This window comes from Ascaphus truei, chromosome 1, assembly GCF_040206685.1.
Source record: "Ascaphus truei isolate aAscTru1 chromosome 1, aAscTru1.hap1, whole genome shotgun sequence".
Taxonomy (NCBI): domain Eukaryota; kingdom Metazoa; phylum Chordata; class Amphibia; order Anura; family Ascaphidae; genus Ascaphus; species Ascaphus truei.
The window spans coordinates 17,929,129-17,943,460 of NC_134483.1; the positions used below are offsets into that span (position 1 = coordinate 17,929,129).

At 40.3% G+C, this 14,332-nt stretch overlaps 1 protein-coding gene across 3 annotated transcripts in view; it reads left to right on the top strand.

Moving 5' to 3' along the window:
* Positions 1-543: 543 nt before the first annotated feature.
* LOC142483451 (aquaporin-7-like) overlaps positions 544-14,332 on the top strand; it is a 38,153-nt gene continuing 24,364 nt past the window's right edge. Inside the window, exons 1-2 of one of the 3 annotated variants that reach the window (XM_075583567.1) lie at positions 544-620; positions 2,736-2,887. In XM_075583567.1, coding sequence (XP_075439682.1) covers positions 2,780-2,887 — 108 coding nt within the window. In that variant the 5' untranslated portion in view covers positions 544-620; positions 2,736-2,779. Of the gene's footprint in view, positions 638-2,735; positions 2,888-14,332 lie in introns of all 3 variants that reach the window. The other 2 variants (XM_075583620.1, XM_075583495.1) reach the window with 2 other exon arrangements.

Sequence of the window (14,332 nt, forward strand, 5' to 3'; positions counted from 1 at the left end):
TTGCCGCAGGGAAACCAGCAAATAATCTCTTGTGCCTCCTTGTGTATAATATTGTTACATAGTTATAGTTACATAGTTATAGTTACATAGTTATAGTTACATAGTAGATTAGGTTGAAAAAAGACACTTGTCTATTGAGTTCAACATTTCACATTTCTAATTGGCGAGATACTCATCCTACTGCATACTTAGATACTGTATCTGTATAGATACGTATATTTATAGATACTGTACAGTATATGTATAGATACTGTATTGACAGATACTGTATATTTACAGATACTGTATACTTATAGATACTATATATTTATAGATATTGTATACGTTCAGATACTGAATACTTATAAATCTATATCTATAAAATTGAAAATGTTGTTTGTTTGCAGAAAACGTATATTTGCTGAACTTCTGGTCAATCTGATTGGTCCGTCGGTCTGTCACTCAGCCTCGGGCCAATCAGATTGGTCCGTGGCTGGCCCCGCCCCCGCACGCCTCTCATTGGCCTGTGTGGTTCTATGACCTCACATAGCCAACTGCCACTGGGGACTACGAAGCACAACCACCCGGCCACTCTCCTCCTCACCCCGCGGGCCGGCGACAAAGGTGAGGTGGAAAACGAGGTGAGGGGGGGAACGAGGTGAGCGTGACAACAACAGTGACCCGCCGACGCGGACACACCCTCACGCACTCACTCACGCAGTGCTACCCGGCCCCCCGTCCAGGGGTCATGCTGTTTCCCAGGCATTCAGTAAAGGACTTCTCATCCCGATTTGGTTCTGACAGTGGGGGTCAATGTGAGGCAGAGAGTATGGGTGTCCCGTTGGAAATGTGTTAACCCCATCGTAGTGAGAACCAGAACACAGCTGCCTGGTCCCACACAGCCCTCCTGCCGCATTTCCCTTGCCTCCCGGTGCTCCCCTGCCTCCCATGGGTAAACCATCTGGGTAGTGGGAGATGGGCGCTGGGGGGGGGGGAGAGAGGTGGCGGCGGTCGTGGCTGCCTATTTGTGCTTTCAATCCCTGTGTGTGAGAGAGTGTGTGTGTGAGAGAGTGTGTGTGAGTGTGTGTGTGTGTGTGTGTGTGTGTGTGTGTGTGTGTGTGTGTGTGTGTGTGTGTGTGTGTGTGTGTGTGTGTGTGTGTGTGTGTGTGTGTGTGTTTCACACCACCCACCCAAGATTTGCAAAAGATTCACACAGCCCCACACACCCAAGATTCACCCCCCCCACCCAAGATTCACACCCCCCCATCCACCCAAGATTCACAACCAACGATTCACATCTGCCCACCCACCCACGATTCACACCCCTCCACCCACCCACGATTTACACCCCCAAACCACCCAAGATTCCCCCCTTACCCTCCCCCCCCCAAACAATTATTAGGGATTCACATCCCGGGCAATGCGGGTCTCTCAGCTAGTACTGTATATTTATAAATTCTGTATACTTACAGATACTTTATATTTATAGATACTGTATACCTATAGATACTGTATATTAATAGATACTGTATACATACAGATACTGTGTATTTACAGATTCTGTATACTTCTAGATACTGTGTACTTGCAGATAGTGTATTCTTATAGATATTGCATATGTATATTTATAGATATTGTATATGTATATTAATAGATACTGTATATTTATAGATACTGTATATGTATATTTATAGATACTGTATGTGTATATTTATAGATACAGTATATTTATAGATACTGTATGTGTATATTTATAGATACTGTATATGTATATTTATAGATACTGTATACTTACAGACTGTATATTTACAAATACTGTATACTTATAGATAATGTATACTAATAGATACTGTATATGTATATTTATAGATACTGTATACTTCTAGATACTGTATATGTATATTTCTAGATACTGTATATTTATATTAATAGATATTGTATATGTGTATTTATAGATACTGTATACTTCTAGATACTGTATATGTATATTAATAGATACTGTATATGTATATTTATAGATACTGTATACTTCTAGATACTGTATATGTATATTTATAGATACTGTATATGTATATTAATAGATACTGTACATGTATATTTATAGATATGTATATTAATAGACTCTGTATATGTATATTAATAGATACTGTATATGTATATTTATAGATACTGTATACTTCTAGATACTGTATATGTATATTTATAGATACTGTATATGTATATTAATAGATACTGTACATGTATATTTATAGATATGTATATTAATAGACTCTGTATATGTATATTTATAGATATAGTATGTGTATATTTATAGATACTGTATGTGTATATTTATAGATACAGTATATGTATATTTATGGATACTGTATACTGTATTTATAGATACTGTACAGTATATGTATATTTATAGATACTGTATATTGATCCAGAACGTTGTTGTCACAGCCAGAGAAGGGACCGCAGTGTCTGACATGTCACCTCTATAATGTGCCCTTTTAATGTCTTTCCAATGAAGCCACAAGTTGTTTTGAGTTCCATATCTATGGAAATACAATGAGCAATGAACCTTGGAGCTATCCAGAGGGAAGGGTGGAGGTTTGCAGCCAGATCGCCACACTGATTGCACTAATAATTTCCTCCCAGTAACTTTTTAAGCAGCACTTGCTCTTCTTCAAGTGACGTGTGTTAGTGTTTAACCAGCGTGGCAGCAACACAGCTGCATGTAAGTATCAAAGTATTACACTGTCCCCCTGCAGCCACTGCCGCCGCCGCCTCCTGGAAACACAGCTCCTCTTCCAACATGAAGACACACAGCACTATATTCAAGAAGATCCGCGCGGAGATTTCAGTCCGCAATAGGTGGGTGCGAGAGGCCATGGCGGAGCTGTTAGCGACCTTTGTGATGATGGTAAGACAGAGCACGGTTAATGTATTCCCTTCTTGTTATTATCGCGTGTATTGTTGTTGTGGTGGGTTGCTGTCAGCTACTTTGCAATTTAAGCAGCAGTCTCCTTTAAAATCCACATGTAGAGATGTCGTTTCAGCCAAAAAGCACAGGCTTTAAATCTCAGCAGTATACTGTATAAGCATGTGTGGGTACATTTGTACATCTATAACTGTGCATGTGTTTATCACTGTATGTTAGTGTGTCTGTGTTTATACTGTGTGTATCAGTGTCTGTATGTGTATAAGTGATTATATGTGTACTGTATCAATGTGCCTGTGTGTGTCAGTGTATCTGTTTTTGTATTAGTGACTGTGTAGCAGTGTCTGTATGTGTATCAATGTTTCTGTATGTGTATATGTGTATCTGTTTTTGTATCAGTGACTGTGAATCTATATGTGTATTAGTGTGTCTGTATGTGTACTGTATCAGTGTATCTAGATGTTTATCATTGTATCTGTATGTGTATCAGTGACTGCGTATTAGTGTATCTGTATGTGTATCACTGAGTGTGTATTAATGTCTTTGTGTATCAGTGTGACTGTGTGTGTGTATCAGTGTATCTGTGTGTGTTCCAGTGACTGTATGTGTATCAGTTTGAAGAGAAAAAGAAAACGCTAATACCTCAAAATTGATAGGTACAAATATAACCAATATAAATACCAAAAATTTCAGATATCCCAGTTCTAGATTGGTGTAAATATAATTAAAATGCAAAAAATATGGGGAGTCTCAGATGGGCAAATTCTAGTCCTGCTGTCAAAGTCCTGTTCTTTGTAACACTTTCCTGTTTATGTTAATCTGTTGCCAATATTCCCAGCAGTTTGAGTTGCAAGCTGTAACAATAGACAAGGCTACCTTAGTAATGTAAGGGTACATTGTAGCTGCTGAGTTACACTGACTGAAGGGTTGATTGAAACTGAAAGGCAGCCATTTAGTGAACCCCGGGAAGCTTTTTTGATCGATCACAGGAGAACGAATCGATCGGCAGCATATGTAATACGTTTTCAATAAAGGTAATCAAAGGCTGCATATATTAAAACAAAAAAAATATTTATTTTTTTAATTGCCACTTTGACTGCCTTTTTAAAGTAACCATATTAAATCTAAGGGCTGTAATATACAGCATGCGGCCGTGTGGCCAAGCGTTCTTATTGTGTGTGTATGTATGTGTGAGTATATGTGTGTGCATGGGTTGTGTGAGTGAAAAGAAGTCCTAGATAAGATTTTTTTAAAGAAAAAAAAACTTTAATAAATATTTTTTTTTTACTTCTGCAATTATTTACACACGCACACACATCCATTCAAACACACATCCACGCATACATGCATATATACATACATACACACACACATAGATACACACACATACAGTACATACATTTGAGTGCAGACAGCGCCGCGAAAAGATGAATTTCCTATCTTCACCGCTGTCTGTCGGCTCCCCTCTCCCTGCCGTGCGCGCGGCCCTTGTATAGAAAGGCTGACTAACGTAAGCCAACTAAAAATCCGCGCGCGCACACGGCGAAACACGCGCCCGGCACTATAGAACGTGCCTAAGTCTGTGCATTTCAGTTTTTGAAGATTTTTTTGTTAAATTGGTATTTATTTAATTGTTGCGCGTGTTTTTACATTATATAAAATATCTGTGTTTATCAGCATTAATAATGAAAGAAATTGACATATTTGAATTTGGTTTTTATCTGCGTAGTTTCCAAGATATTGAAAGACATACAGGGATAAAAGGATTTCTATTTATAAAAACACTGTGTTCAGAAAAAACGAGACTTCTTTTATTTTTCATCATATATTGCCAAAAAATCCTTACATTTTCATGAAAATGTGAGCAATTATAGGTTTGTCATAGTAGATTATTCCATTTAAGAATTATTTGATAATCTCATACATTTTCTTGGGACTTGGTGATGGCGTGATGACCTCATCAAGCGCATAGTTACAAAATGGTGTTTAGTGAAGAAGATACAGTAAGCATGTTAGAAAGTGCTTGAGACAGAGCACGAATTATGGTCCAAAACACTTACATAAAATGCTACCTGATAAAGAATGGTCGCCAGGAGTAGAGATGGACGAAAAAAATTTGTGGCGAATGGGCCGGTTCCTTTTGTCCACGAATTTGAGCGGATCAATGTCAAAAAGGGTGATTCGCGCTTTGCTGATTTTTTATTATTATTAGCAATTCCACACCCCGTGGCTGATTTGTAGAATACAATCCGCTGATTCAGAATTCTTAGAATCCGCCCACGGAACGCTGAATCCACGGATTGGATTCTACCATCCGCTGGTTGTATCCAATGGCGGATTTTTAGGAATCCATGAGGATTGAAACAGCCCAAATGCTATTTTACACCACAAAACGAATTTTGGGGGTAACATCAGCGAAAACCCAGGAAACGGATTATGACGAATTCGCCCCTCTCTAGCCGCGAAGACTGAAAAAACTCATTCGGACCATTCAGGAGTGGCAGCAGCTGGATCAATTATGCAATGAGACCACGGCGTTCTCGTCTTCGGCTGCGTGTTTCAGCAGGAGGACATTTTTAACACATACTTTGAATTCAAACTTGATGGTAATATTAGTGTTTCAGGTTGGATTACCACAGTTTAACACATTTACGAGCTACGAAGCAAAAACGGCTATTTTTCGTTTAATGAACATGTACCTCCCGCAGTGCACCTGGTACTTGTTGACATAAAACATTGACCATCAATTTAGTTAACATCAGTTGTTTGTCTACATTGTACTTCTTATAAAATGATCATCTAAATACTATAACAGAATTGTGCACATTTTCATGAGGATTGAGCAAGAAATATATGATATGATGAAAAATTAAAGGGGTCCTTTTTTTTCCGGAACAGTGTAAAGTGTACAGGTGCACAGATGCAACTGCCGGTTCTGAGCCACGTGCCACGCAGGTCCCATGTGGCATCCTAATCTGCTTCTACCTCACGCCGCGGAAATTCTTCATTTTCACGCCATTTAGCGGCAGTCTGAAAGAGTGCAGAAATTGAAATTGTCTGGAGTACGGGCCAGAAACGCAAGTCGGCTCATTCAATCTAACCTTGCAGCCAAAGCTTGAAACATTTCAGTGGGAAATTTCTATGGCCCCAGGGACTTGTTTATAGTCGTGAGGTGGGGGGGAGGTGTGGCTCAAAGAGTCTGGTTTGTCAAATGGCAGGAGGGGGAAAAAAAGCAGTTCACTCCATGAGAGAGTGGAACTGTGTGATATTTTAATAAAAGTGATCACTGCCTGAGACCATGTGTATGGAATATTTCTGTTTATCTACAGCAAGCATACCGAAAGTGCTTTGCCCCACAAGCGTGAAATGTAGTAATGTTAATATTGAATAGAAAATTATAACAATTATCATTTATAATTAAAAAAAAATTTGCTAATTATCCGGTACCTGATGTTTTCCTAAATTGGACATGCAAAGATATAGAATGCAATTTCATTTACAAATAAAAAAATTGAGATTTTTATTTTTTTTACAGTACATTTTGGTAAATATGACATATATCCATCACATTATGTTTTCTCTAAGCCCAGCAATTTATTCTGTTCTTATTTAAAGAAGAATTTTTTTTTATTTGGCTTTGACATTTTTATTTACAAGTTCAGTGTTCCATTATTATTCAAAACATTCTAATGCTCAATCCAGGCCTTGTGTAATATGCGCATGCGTCTCTATGGTATGCAACAGCTCTGCGTGTCATTAACCAGGAAGTGGAATTTCTCAGCTGGCCAGGGACAGCTCATTCGAGCTAACCTTGTAGCCAAAGCTTAAAACATTTCAGTGGGAAATTTTATTAAAGGTGATCACAAAAATCTATCTATAACAGACAGCATATGCTGTGCCAAACAAGCATGAAATACAATCCTTTAGAAAGTACCGTAAAAGTTAAAAAATATAAATATCACATTGTTAGAATAGTAAAAAAAATGAAAGTTTAAAATATAGTGGTTTTCGATTTCCATCGACATTTATTTATTTATAAAATATTTTACCAGGAAGTAATACATTGAGAGTTACCTCTCGTTTTCAAGTATGTCCTGGGCACAGAGTAAAACAAATAATACATGGTTACAAGTACAGTTACATAAATGAACAGTTTATACATTATATACAAGACATTGCGTGCACAGTTAAAGAAAATATATATTATGGGCGAATGAAACAGTTACAGACCAGATTAAAATGTGAGACAGCCTTAGATTTGAAAGAACTTAAACTGGTGGTGGATGTGAGAGTCTCTGGTAGGTTGTTCCAGTTTTGGGGTAATCTTGTTGATTTGACGCTTTATTTTCTGGGGGAAAAAAAGTCTATGATGCTTTAAGCATGCAGATACAGTAGTACGCATGCGTGAATTCACACCAAAGTGCGCATACGTTAATGCACACGCTATAGTGCGCATGCATCAATGCATTAACGGGCTATGGCACGCACAGCACTGTACAGTATGCGTGACATTGGTAATTACAGTTACTACTGTACAGTACATTATATTTATCTTCATTATAAACATTGCCAACAGGGTGGAGGTGACCCAATGTTGATGACAGGGGTGTACTGTGCGTAGATGGTCGAGTCGATTCGGAGTTGTTTGATCCCTGCTGATATGGATTTTGGGACTGGTAGCTAGACAAAGCCATATAATTAGGTACTCAGGTCGTGCAGGTAGTCAGGATGTAGGTTCACCTGGGTTTCAGTGTCGGTTTTACAGTATGGGTAGTAGTATTGGTATTGAGGCAAGCATTCGGGCTGAAGATGGTACGTTTAAGTGGGTGGTGGAACATTGGAGGTACTGAGTCAGGAAATACGATTATTCAATGTTCTGATCCCGATCTTTCTCCTTGCCATGATCAAACATACCAGCAAAAGATGGGTTCAGTGACCAGAACCCTCCTTACGAACCAGGACATGGTGTTCTAATAAAGCAATCATTCACAGTCAGATTACAGTATGTCATACAGAATTCTTCCAACAACGAGGGTTTGGTGAATTTTTGAAGTATTGTATTGGATTGTATGTCTTTATTTATATAGCGCCATTAATGTACATAGCGCTTCACAGCAGTAATACATGTGGTAATCCAATAAATAACAGATAATATAAATAACAGATCATGGGAATAAGTGCTTTAGACATTAAGGAAGAGGAGTCCCTGCTCCGAGGAGCTTACAGTCTAATTGGTAGGTAGGGAGAACGTACAGAGACAGTAGGAGGGAGTTCTGGTAAGTGCATCTGCAGGGGGCCAAGCTTTATGTGCCATGTGTTCAGAATAGCCACAGTCCTATTCATATGCTTCTTTAAGCAAGTGTGTCTTAAGGTGGGTCTTAAAGATGGATAGAGAGGGTGCTAGTCGGGTACTGAGGGGAAGGGCATTCCAGAGGTGAGGGGCAGTCAATGAAAAAGGTTTAAGGCGGGAGAGGGCTTTAGATACAAAGGGGGTAGAAAGAAGACATCCTTGAGAAGAACGCAAGAGTCTGGATGGTGCATAACGAGAAATTAGGGCTGAGATGTAAGGAGGAGCAGAAGAGTGTAAAACTTTAAAAGTGAGGAGAAGAATGGAGTGTGAGATGCGGGATTTGATCGGAAGCCAGGAGAGGGATTTCATGAGGGGAGATGCTGAGACAGATCTAGGAAAGAGTAGAGTGATTCTGGCAGCAGCGTTAAGGATAGATTGTAGGGGAGACAGGTGAGAGGCCGGAAGGCCGGACAGCAGGAGGTTACAGTAATCAAGACGGGAGAGAATGAGGGCCTGAGTCAGAGTTTTAGCAGTCGAGCAACAGAGGAAAGGGCGTATCTTTGTTATATTGCGGAGGAAAAAGCGACAGGTTTTAGAAATGTTTTGAATGTGAGGGGCAAATGTGAGAGAGGAGTCGAGTGTGACCCCAAGGCAGCGTGCTTGGGCTACTGGGTGAATGATCGTAGTTCCAACAGTAATGTGGAAGGAGGTAGTAGGGCCAGGTTTGGGAGGAAGTATGAGGAGCTCTGTTTTAGCCATGTTGAGTTTAAGGCGGCGGAGGGCCATCCAGGATGATATAGCAGAGAGACATTCAGAAACTTTGGTTTGTACATTAGGTGTAAGGTCGGGTGTTGAGAAATATATTTGTGTGTCGTCAGCATAGAGGTGATAATTAAACCCAAAAGATGTTATTAGGTCACCTAGAGAGAGTGTATACAGAGAAAAGAGAAGAGGTCCCAGGACAGAGCCCTGGGGTACCCCCACAGAGAGATCAATAGAGGAGGAGGAGGTGTTAGCAGAAGAGACACTGAAAGTACGATGGGAGAGGTAGGATGAGATCCAGGATAGAGCTTTGTTCCGAATGCCAAGAGTATGGAGAATGTGAAGGAGAAGAGGGTGGTCCACGGTGTCAAATGCTGCAGAGAGGTCGAGTAATATGAGCAGAGTGTAATGACCTCTGTCTTTGGCAGCATGGAGGTCGTCAGTTATTTTAGTGAGGGCTGTTTCCGTGGAGTGAGCAGTACGGAAGCCAGATTGTAGAGGGTCTAGGAGAGAATAGGTGTTGAGAAAATGGAGCAAGCGAGCGAATACAAGACGTTCAAGGAGTTTAGAGGCAAAAGGCAGGAGGGAGACAGGCCGATAGTTAGAAAGACAGGTAGGGTCAAGCTTGCTGTTTTTGAGTAATGGTATGACTGTTGTCTTCATACTTGTCAATGATATAGTCATAGATGTCAGATATAGTTGCCTTCTTATCTGTCCCTGCATTAATTGCAGAAAATATAATGTATGCAAAACTGCATTTGGGTCGACTACAAGGAGTTGACATCATTTATGTCCCATGCAACAGTCAGCAGCCAAGGCAATGTAAAATAATGTAAAGTACATTCTGTTTGTAATAAAAAGTGAAACGCCTAAATTTGATAACGTCTTGAGTGACCAAGGTCATTTAACAATGGATTACTGTAATGTCTATACTTGTTATCTGGCCTTAAAGACACCTGTTTTCAGACATAGAGCATCCCATGTCCCCCATAGGCAAAAACATTCACTTTGCCATCTGCCGGACAAGCGCTGAACTGCAACCACATAAATAATAATTCCGTCTGACCACTAAATACTCGCCGCCCTGGACAACACGCCGTCAACTCGTCAAATCACCGCGAACAGGGAGAATATGCCACATGAGAAGCTTGAGAGATGGCCACGAATTTTTCCTGTCAAGTGGCTCAGAACCAGCAGTTGCATCTATACTAGTGTACATTTATAATAGTCCTAGGGCAGAAGTGGCCAACTCCAGTCCTCTAGGGACACCAACAGGTCAACGACTGAACCACTGATTGAGTCACCTGTGCTGAAGCAGGGATATCCTTAGAACCTGACCTGTTGGTGGCCCTTGAGGACTGGAATTGGCCCATGTCCTAGGGGGTGAAAATACAACTACTTACCTTCTTGTAAATGTATATGTTTGGAAAAGGGACCTTTCTGTATTTGTAGCATTGATACAATGTCAGCCATTGCAAAATTGTTTTTCTCTCTGTGTATAAGGTTTAAACTCTTCTTACTGCTACTTTTCAAAGTGCACTATAAACTATGCACAGTAATAATAATAATAATAATGTCACAGGCATTCCCTTTCCTTTCTCGGATACGCTCCTCCTCCTGTTTGCTGTGTTTACTACACCACATTATTAATGGTTAACCTTGGTGCCTAGGACTGAAGATCTCTGGAGACTCCCGATCCTCGCAGACAGATAACTGTTTTCACAACAGTCCCGTAAAACTCACGTGTGTGTAGTATATTAAACTGCTGAGCAGTTCCCTGTAATAAACACAGTCGCATACAGTACCGCTCGTGCCATTTTCTGCTGACGTTTTACGAGCCCTGTACAGCTGTGTAGCGGGTACACTAGATGCAGAGGAAACTAAGGGTCTATTTATTAGACTCTCCTCGTTGCAAAACTAGGGCAAAATTGGACCAAAACGAAACATCATGGGACTTGTTTATTAACAAAAAGAACGTTGGTTTTGACGCATTGCTCCATTTTCTGTTTGCGTTTCCGCCACTGATTTTTTGACACGTGGCAAAAATTATTCGCCAGGGGAAGTTTGCGCCACTTTAGACTTTACTAGATAAAAGGTGATGCAGAGAGATGTTGTGTTTGATACACCTCCTTATCTGTATATCATGTAACTCTTTTCTAAGAGGACGCGCGTGAAGCTAAACGTGGAGTAAAGACCTCAACACAATGACGCAAAGAGATAGGAGAGAAGGGGTGGCCAACTGCAAGGGCCACCAACAGGTCAGGTTTTCAGGATATCCCTGCTTCCTGACAGCCATCAAACAAAAGGAATCCCAGTGAAAGCAATCAGTTTTACCTTTGATGAATCAGGTGCTGTTTTTCCCGCTGGTTTTGTCCCAGATTCGCAGCTGGGAGACTGTAGTAAAACATACACTTCTGTCTCTCTGTGCGTGTAGAATGAGTTCACAATCAGATCGATGAGAACTGGAAATACACCGGGGAAATAGTGAGAACGGGCAGCAAAAGAAGATCTCGCTATAAAGACGAGGATTTGTTTATTACACTTATATACTTCATGGGACACTTCACACTATTAATTCGAGCATTACACAAATTTACGTTTTTGTATATGAGAACCAGGCTATTTCTCCTATCTGTTTTTATTATTTCCCAGCATTTCATGTTGAGGAATTATGCAATAATGAACAATTATTATCATTATTTGCGATAATTAACAATGTTTATTTATTTTTTGATACCTGACTTGTTGCTCAGTTTTTCTGGAACCATTATTTGTCAGCATTTGTTTTGCAATTTAATGTGCTTTATAATGCTATAGTTATTTTATGCTTTTTCTTTCATTAAAGCTGCAGTCCAAGCTGCCGTTATTTTTTTTACTTTTTATTTTTCCCCCTTTAATATGTGCATCAATACAATCCACACAATGATAAGTAATTAGCTAAGCTGCCGATTGATCTGTTCTCCTGTGATCGATCGGCGAAGATTCAGCTCTTGGGTTCACTAAATGGCTGTCAGTGCAGCAGAAGAGGACCAAAGATGCAAAGTTCTGTGGGGAAGATCATGTGACCAGGCAGTCACTAGATACAATTGGTGCACTGCTAGAGAGAGGGCAGGGCTCAAAAGGCTCTACAGATGCCACCGTTCCTAAGATATTTATAATGTCTGGAGGGAGAAGAAGGGATATCGCCTTCATTCCGAGATCCATCACTGGAGCTGGATATTAAAACTTGACTTTACCATGATATTACAATCTGCTGGTTGACAGATTATGGCAGAATACTTTCTCTATTTGTTTTTCTATATTCTCCCGAAAAAGATTCCCTCCCTCGCAATGAATGTTGGAGAACAATAAAGAGATTTCTCACATATTCCTCTCAACCTCCCTGAAAATAGTTTTCATATTTTGCCAATATCTATATTGGATTTTTTTTTAGTGTAAACATTTTTAAATAAATCAGCCTGGCTTTTTCTCCAAAAGGTTCAGCATTTCATCCTGGGTTTTGGGTTGCAATGCCTGAAAACAGGAGTTCAAAGGGAACAAGGGGATAGGAACAGTTTATACCTAGAATTGCCAGGTAGCTTCTCCATAAAAAACTGGACACAATGGTGAAAAGGTGTGACACGCTTGAGACACATACACACACCTCTCTCCACTCCATGCTGTTTCCTCCTCTCCTTGGCCCCACCGCCAGACTCCTTACACTTACTCCTGATTTGCTGCATTACCCAGCAGCAGGCAATCAGGATGGAGGAAGCTGCCCAGCCCCCTAGCAATAGCCCTGCTCTCCCCACTCGGGGAGGTCAAGTCACTATGTCCAGAGAGGTAATACCGGACACATACATGTCCAGAGAGGTAATACTGGACACATACATGTCCAGAGAGGTAATACCGGACACATACATGTCCAGAGAGGTAATACTGGACACATACATGTCTAGAGAGGTAATACTGGACACATACATGTCCAGAGGGGTAATACTAGACATATACATGTCCAGAGAGGTAATATTGGGCACATACATGTCCAGAGAGGTAATACTAGACACATACATGGCCAGTATTACCTCTAGTTTTATACTGGACCGTGTCCAAATACAGGACAGTCTGGTTCAATACTGGACACCTGGTAACCCTATTACCACATGTCAGCACAGTAATATTGCTACAAAACAATGACAGCATTTTCTAAACGTACAATGACAATTGCATTAATAGTTGTAACCACGGACAGGTGTGTACACAGATTGCCAGCGGACACTGAAACAGTTAATCTTGCAGTGCCAATCTTGTGTCTTCTTGTGCCCTGCTAAAAGGCTAATGTCACACATAATGTCACACGTGTTTGGTGTTGTGCTTTAATGCTCTTGCGTACAACTCATTAACCTTTCTCCACAGCATGTCATTTCCTGACATTTCTCTTCATTAAATGACAATATTTTGCTGCCTTTATTTGTCCTGGTAACCGAGCGAGACTCCCTCGTGGGAGATGTTTTGTATTTGCTGGCTGCATATACAGTACACGAGACCTTTGCTTCACATCACACTGTGAAGCGCTAATCCTCTGTATTTAGGTGTAATCCCAAACCAATACATTGTGGCCCCTCCGGCAGGAAAGTGGTTACATACGAGTATTTTCTCTCTGGTCTCACTGCTAATTCTCACCTTTCTTAACCATGTTGTAATCTGTAGATATCTATTTGAGTTCCTTACGCCCACGGTTCTCAACTCCACTCCTCAAGACCACCAACAGGTCAGGTTTTAAGGATATATCTGCTTCATCACAGATGGCCCAGGAGACTGAAGCTGGGGCTGATTGAGCCCCCTGTGCTGAAGCAGGGATTGATTGAGCCACCTGTGCTGAAGCACATCACTGATGCTTCCTCTCAATTAGTTTTTTTTTACAAAGGCATTTTGGGGGGATTATGGGCCATATTTATTAAGTGGTGCTAAATTATAACACACTGTTTTAGAAATTATTAACAACACTATGGGGCATATATATACAGTATATACACAACACTATGGGGCATATATATACAGTATATATATATATATATATATATATACTGTATATATATGCCCCATAGTGTTGTTAATAATTTCTAAAACAGTGTGTTATAATTTAGCACCACTTAATAAATATGGCCCATAATCCCCCCAAAATGCCTTTGTAAAATATGTATATGCCTATATATATGTATATATAGCAACTGTAAATATTACTGTATGTTCATTTGCATGTCTTAGACAGGTCTGCAACCCTGTCTTTCCCCATTGTCACCCAGCATACAGCGCTTCCACTGCAGCAAAGGATTCTGGGAAATGACATGCAAATGAGCACTCAGTGCCACCTTTTGTCTCAAGCTCGTATTACA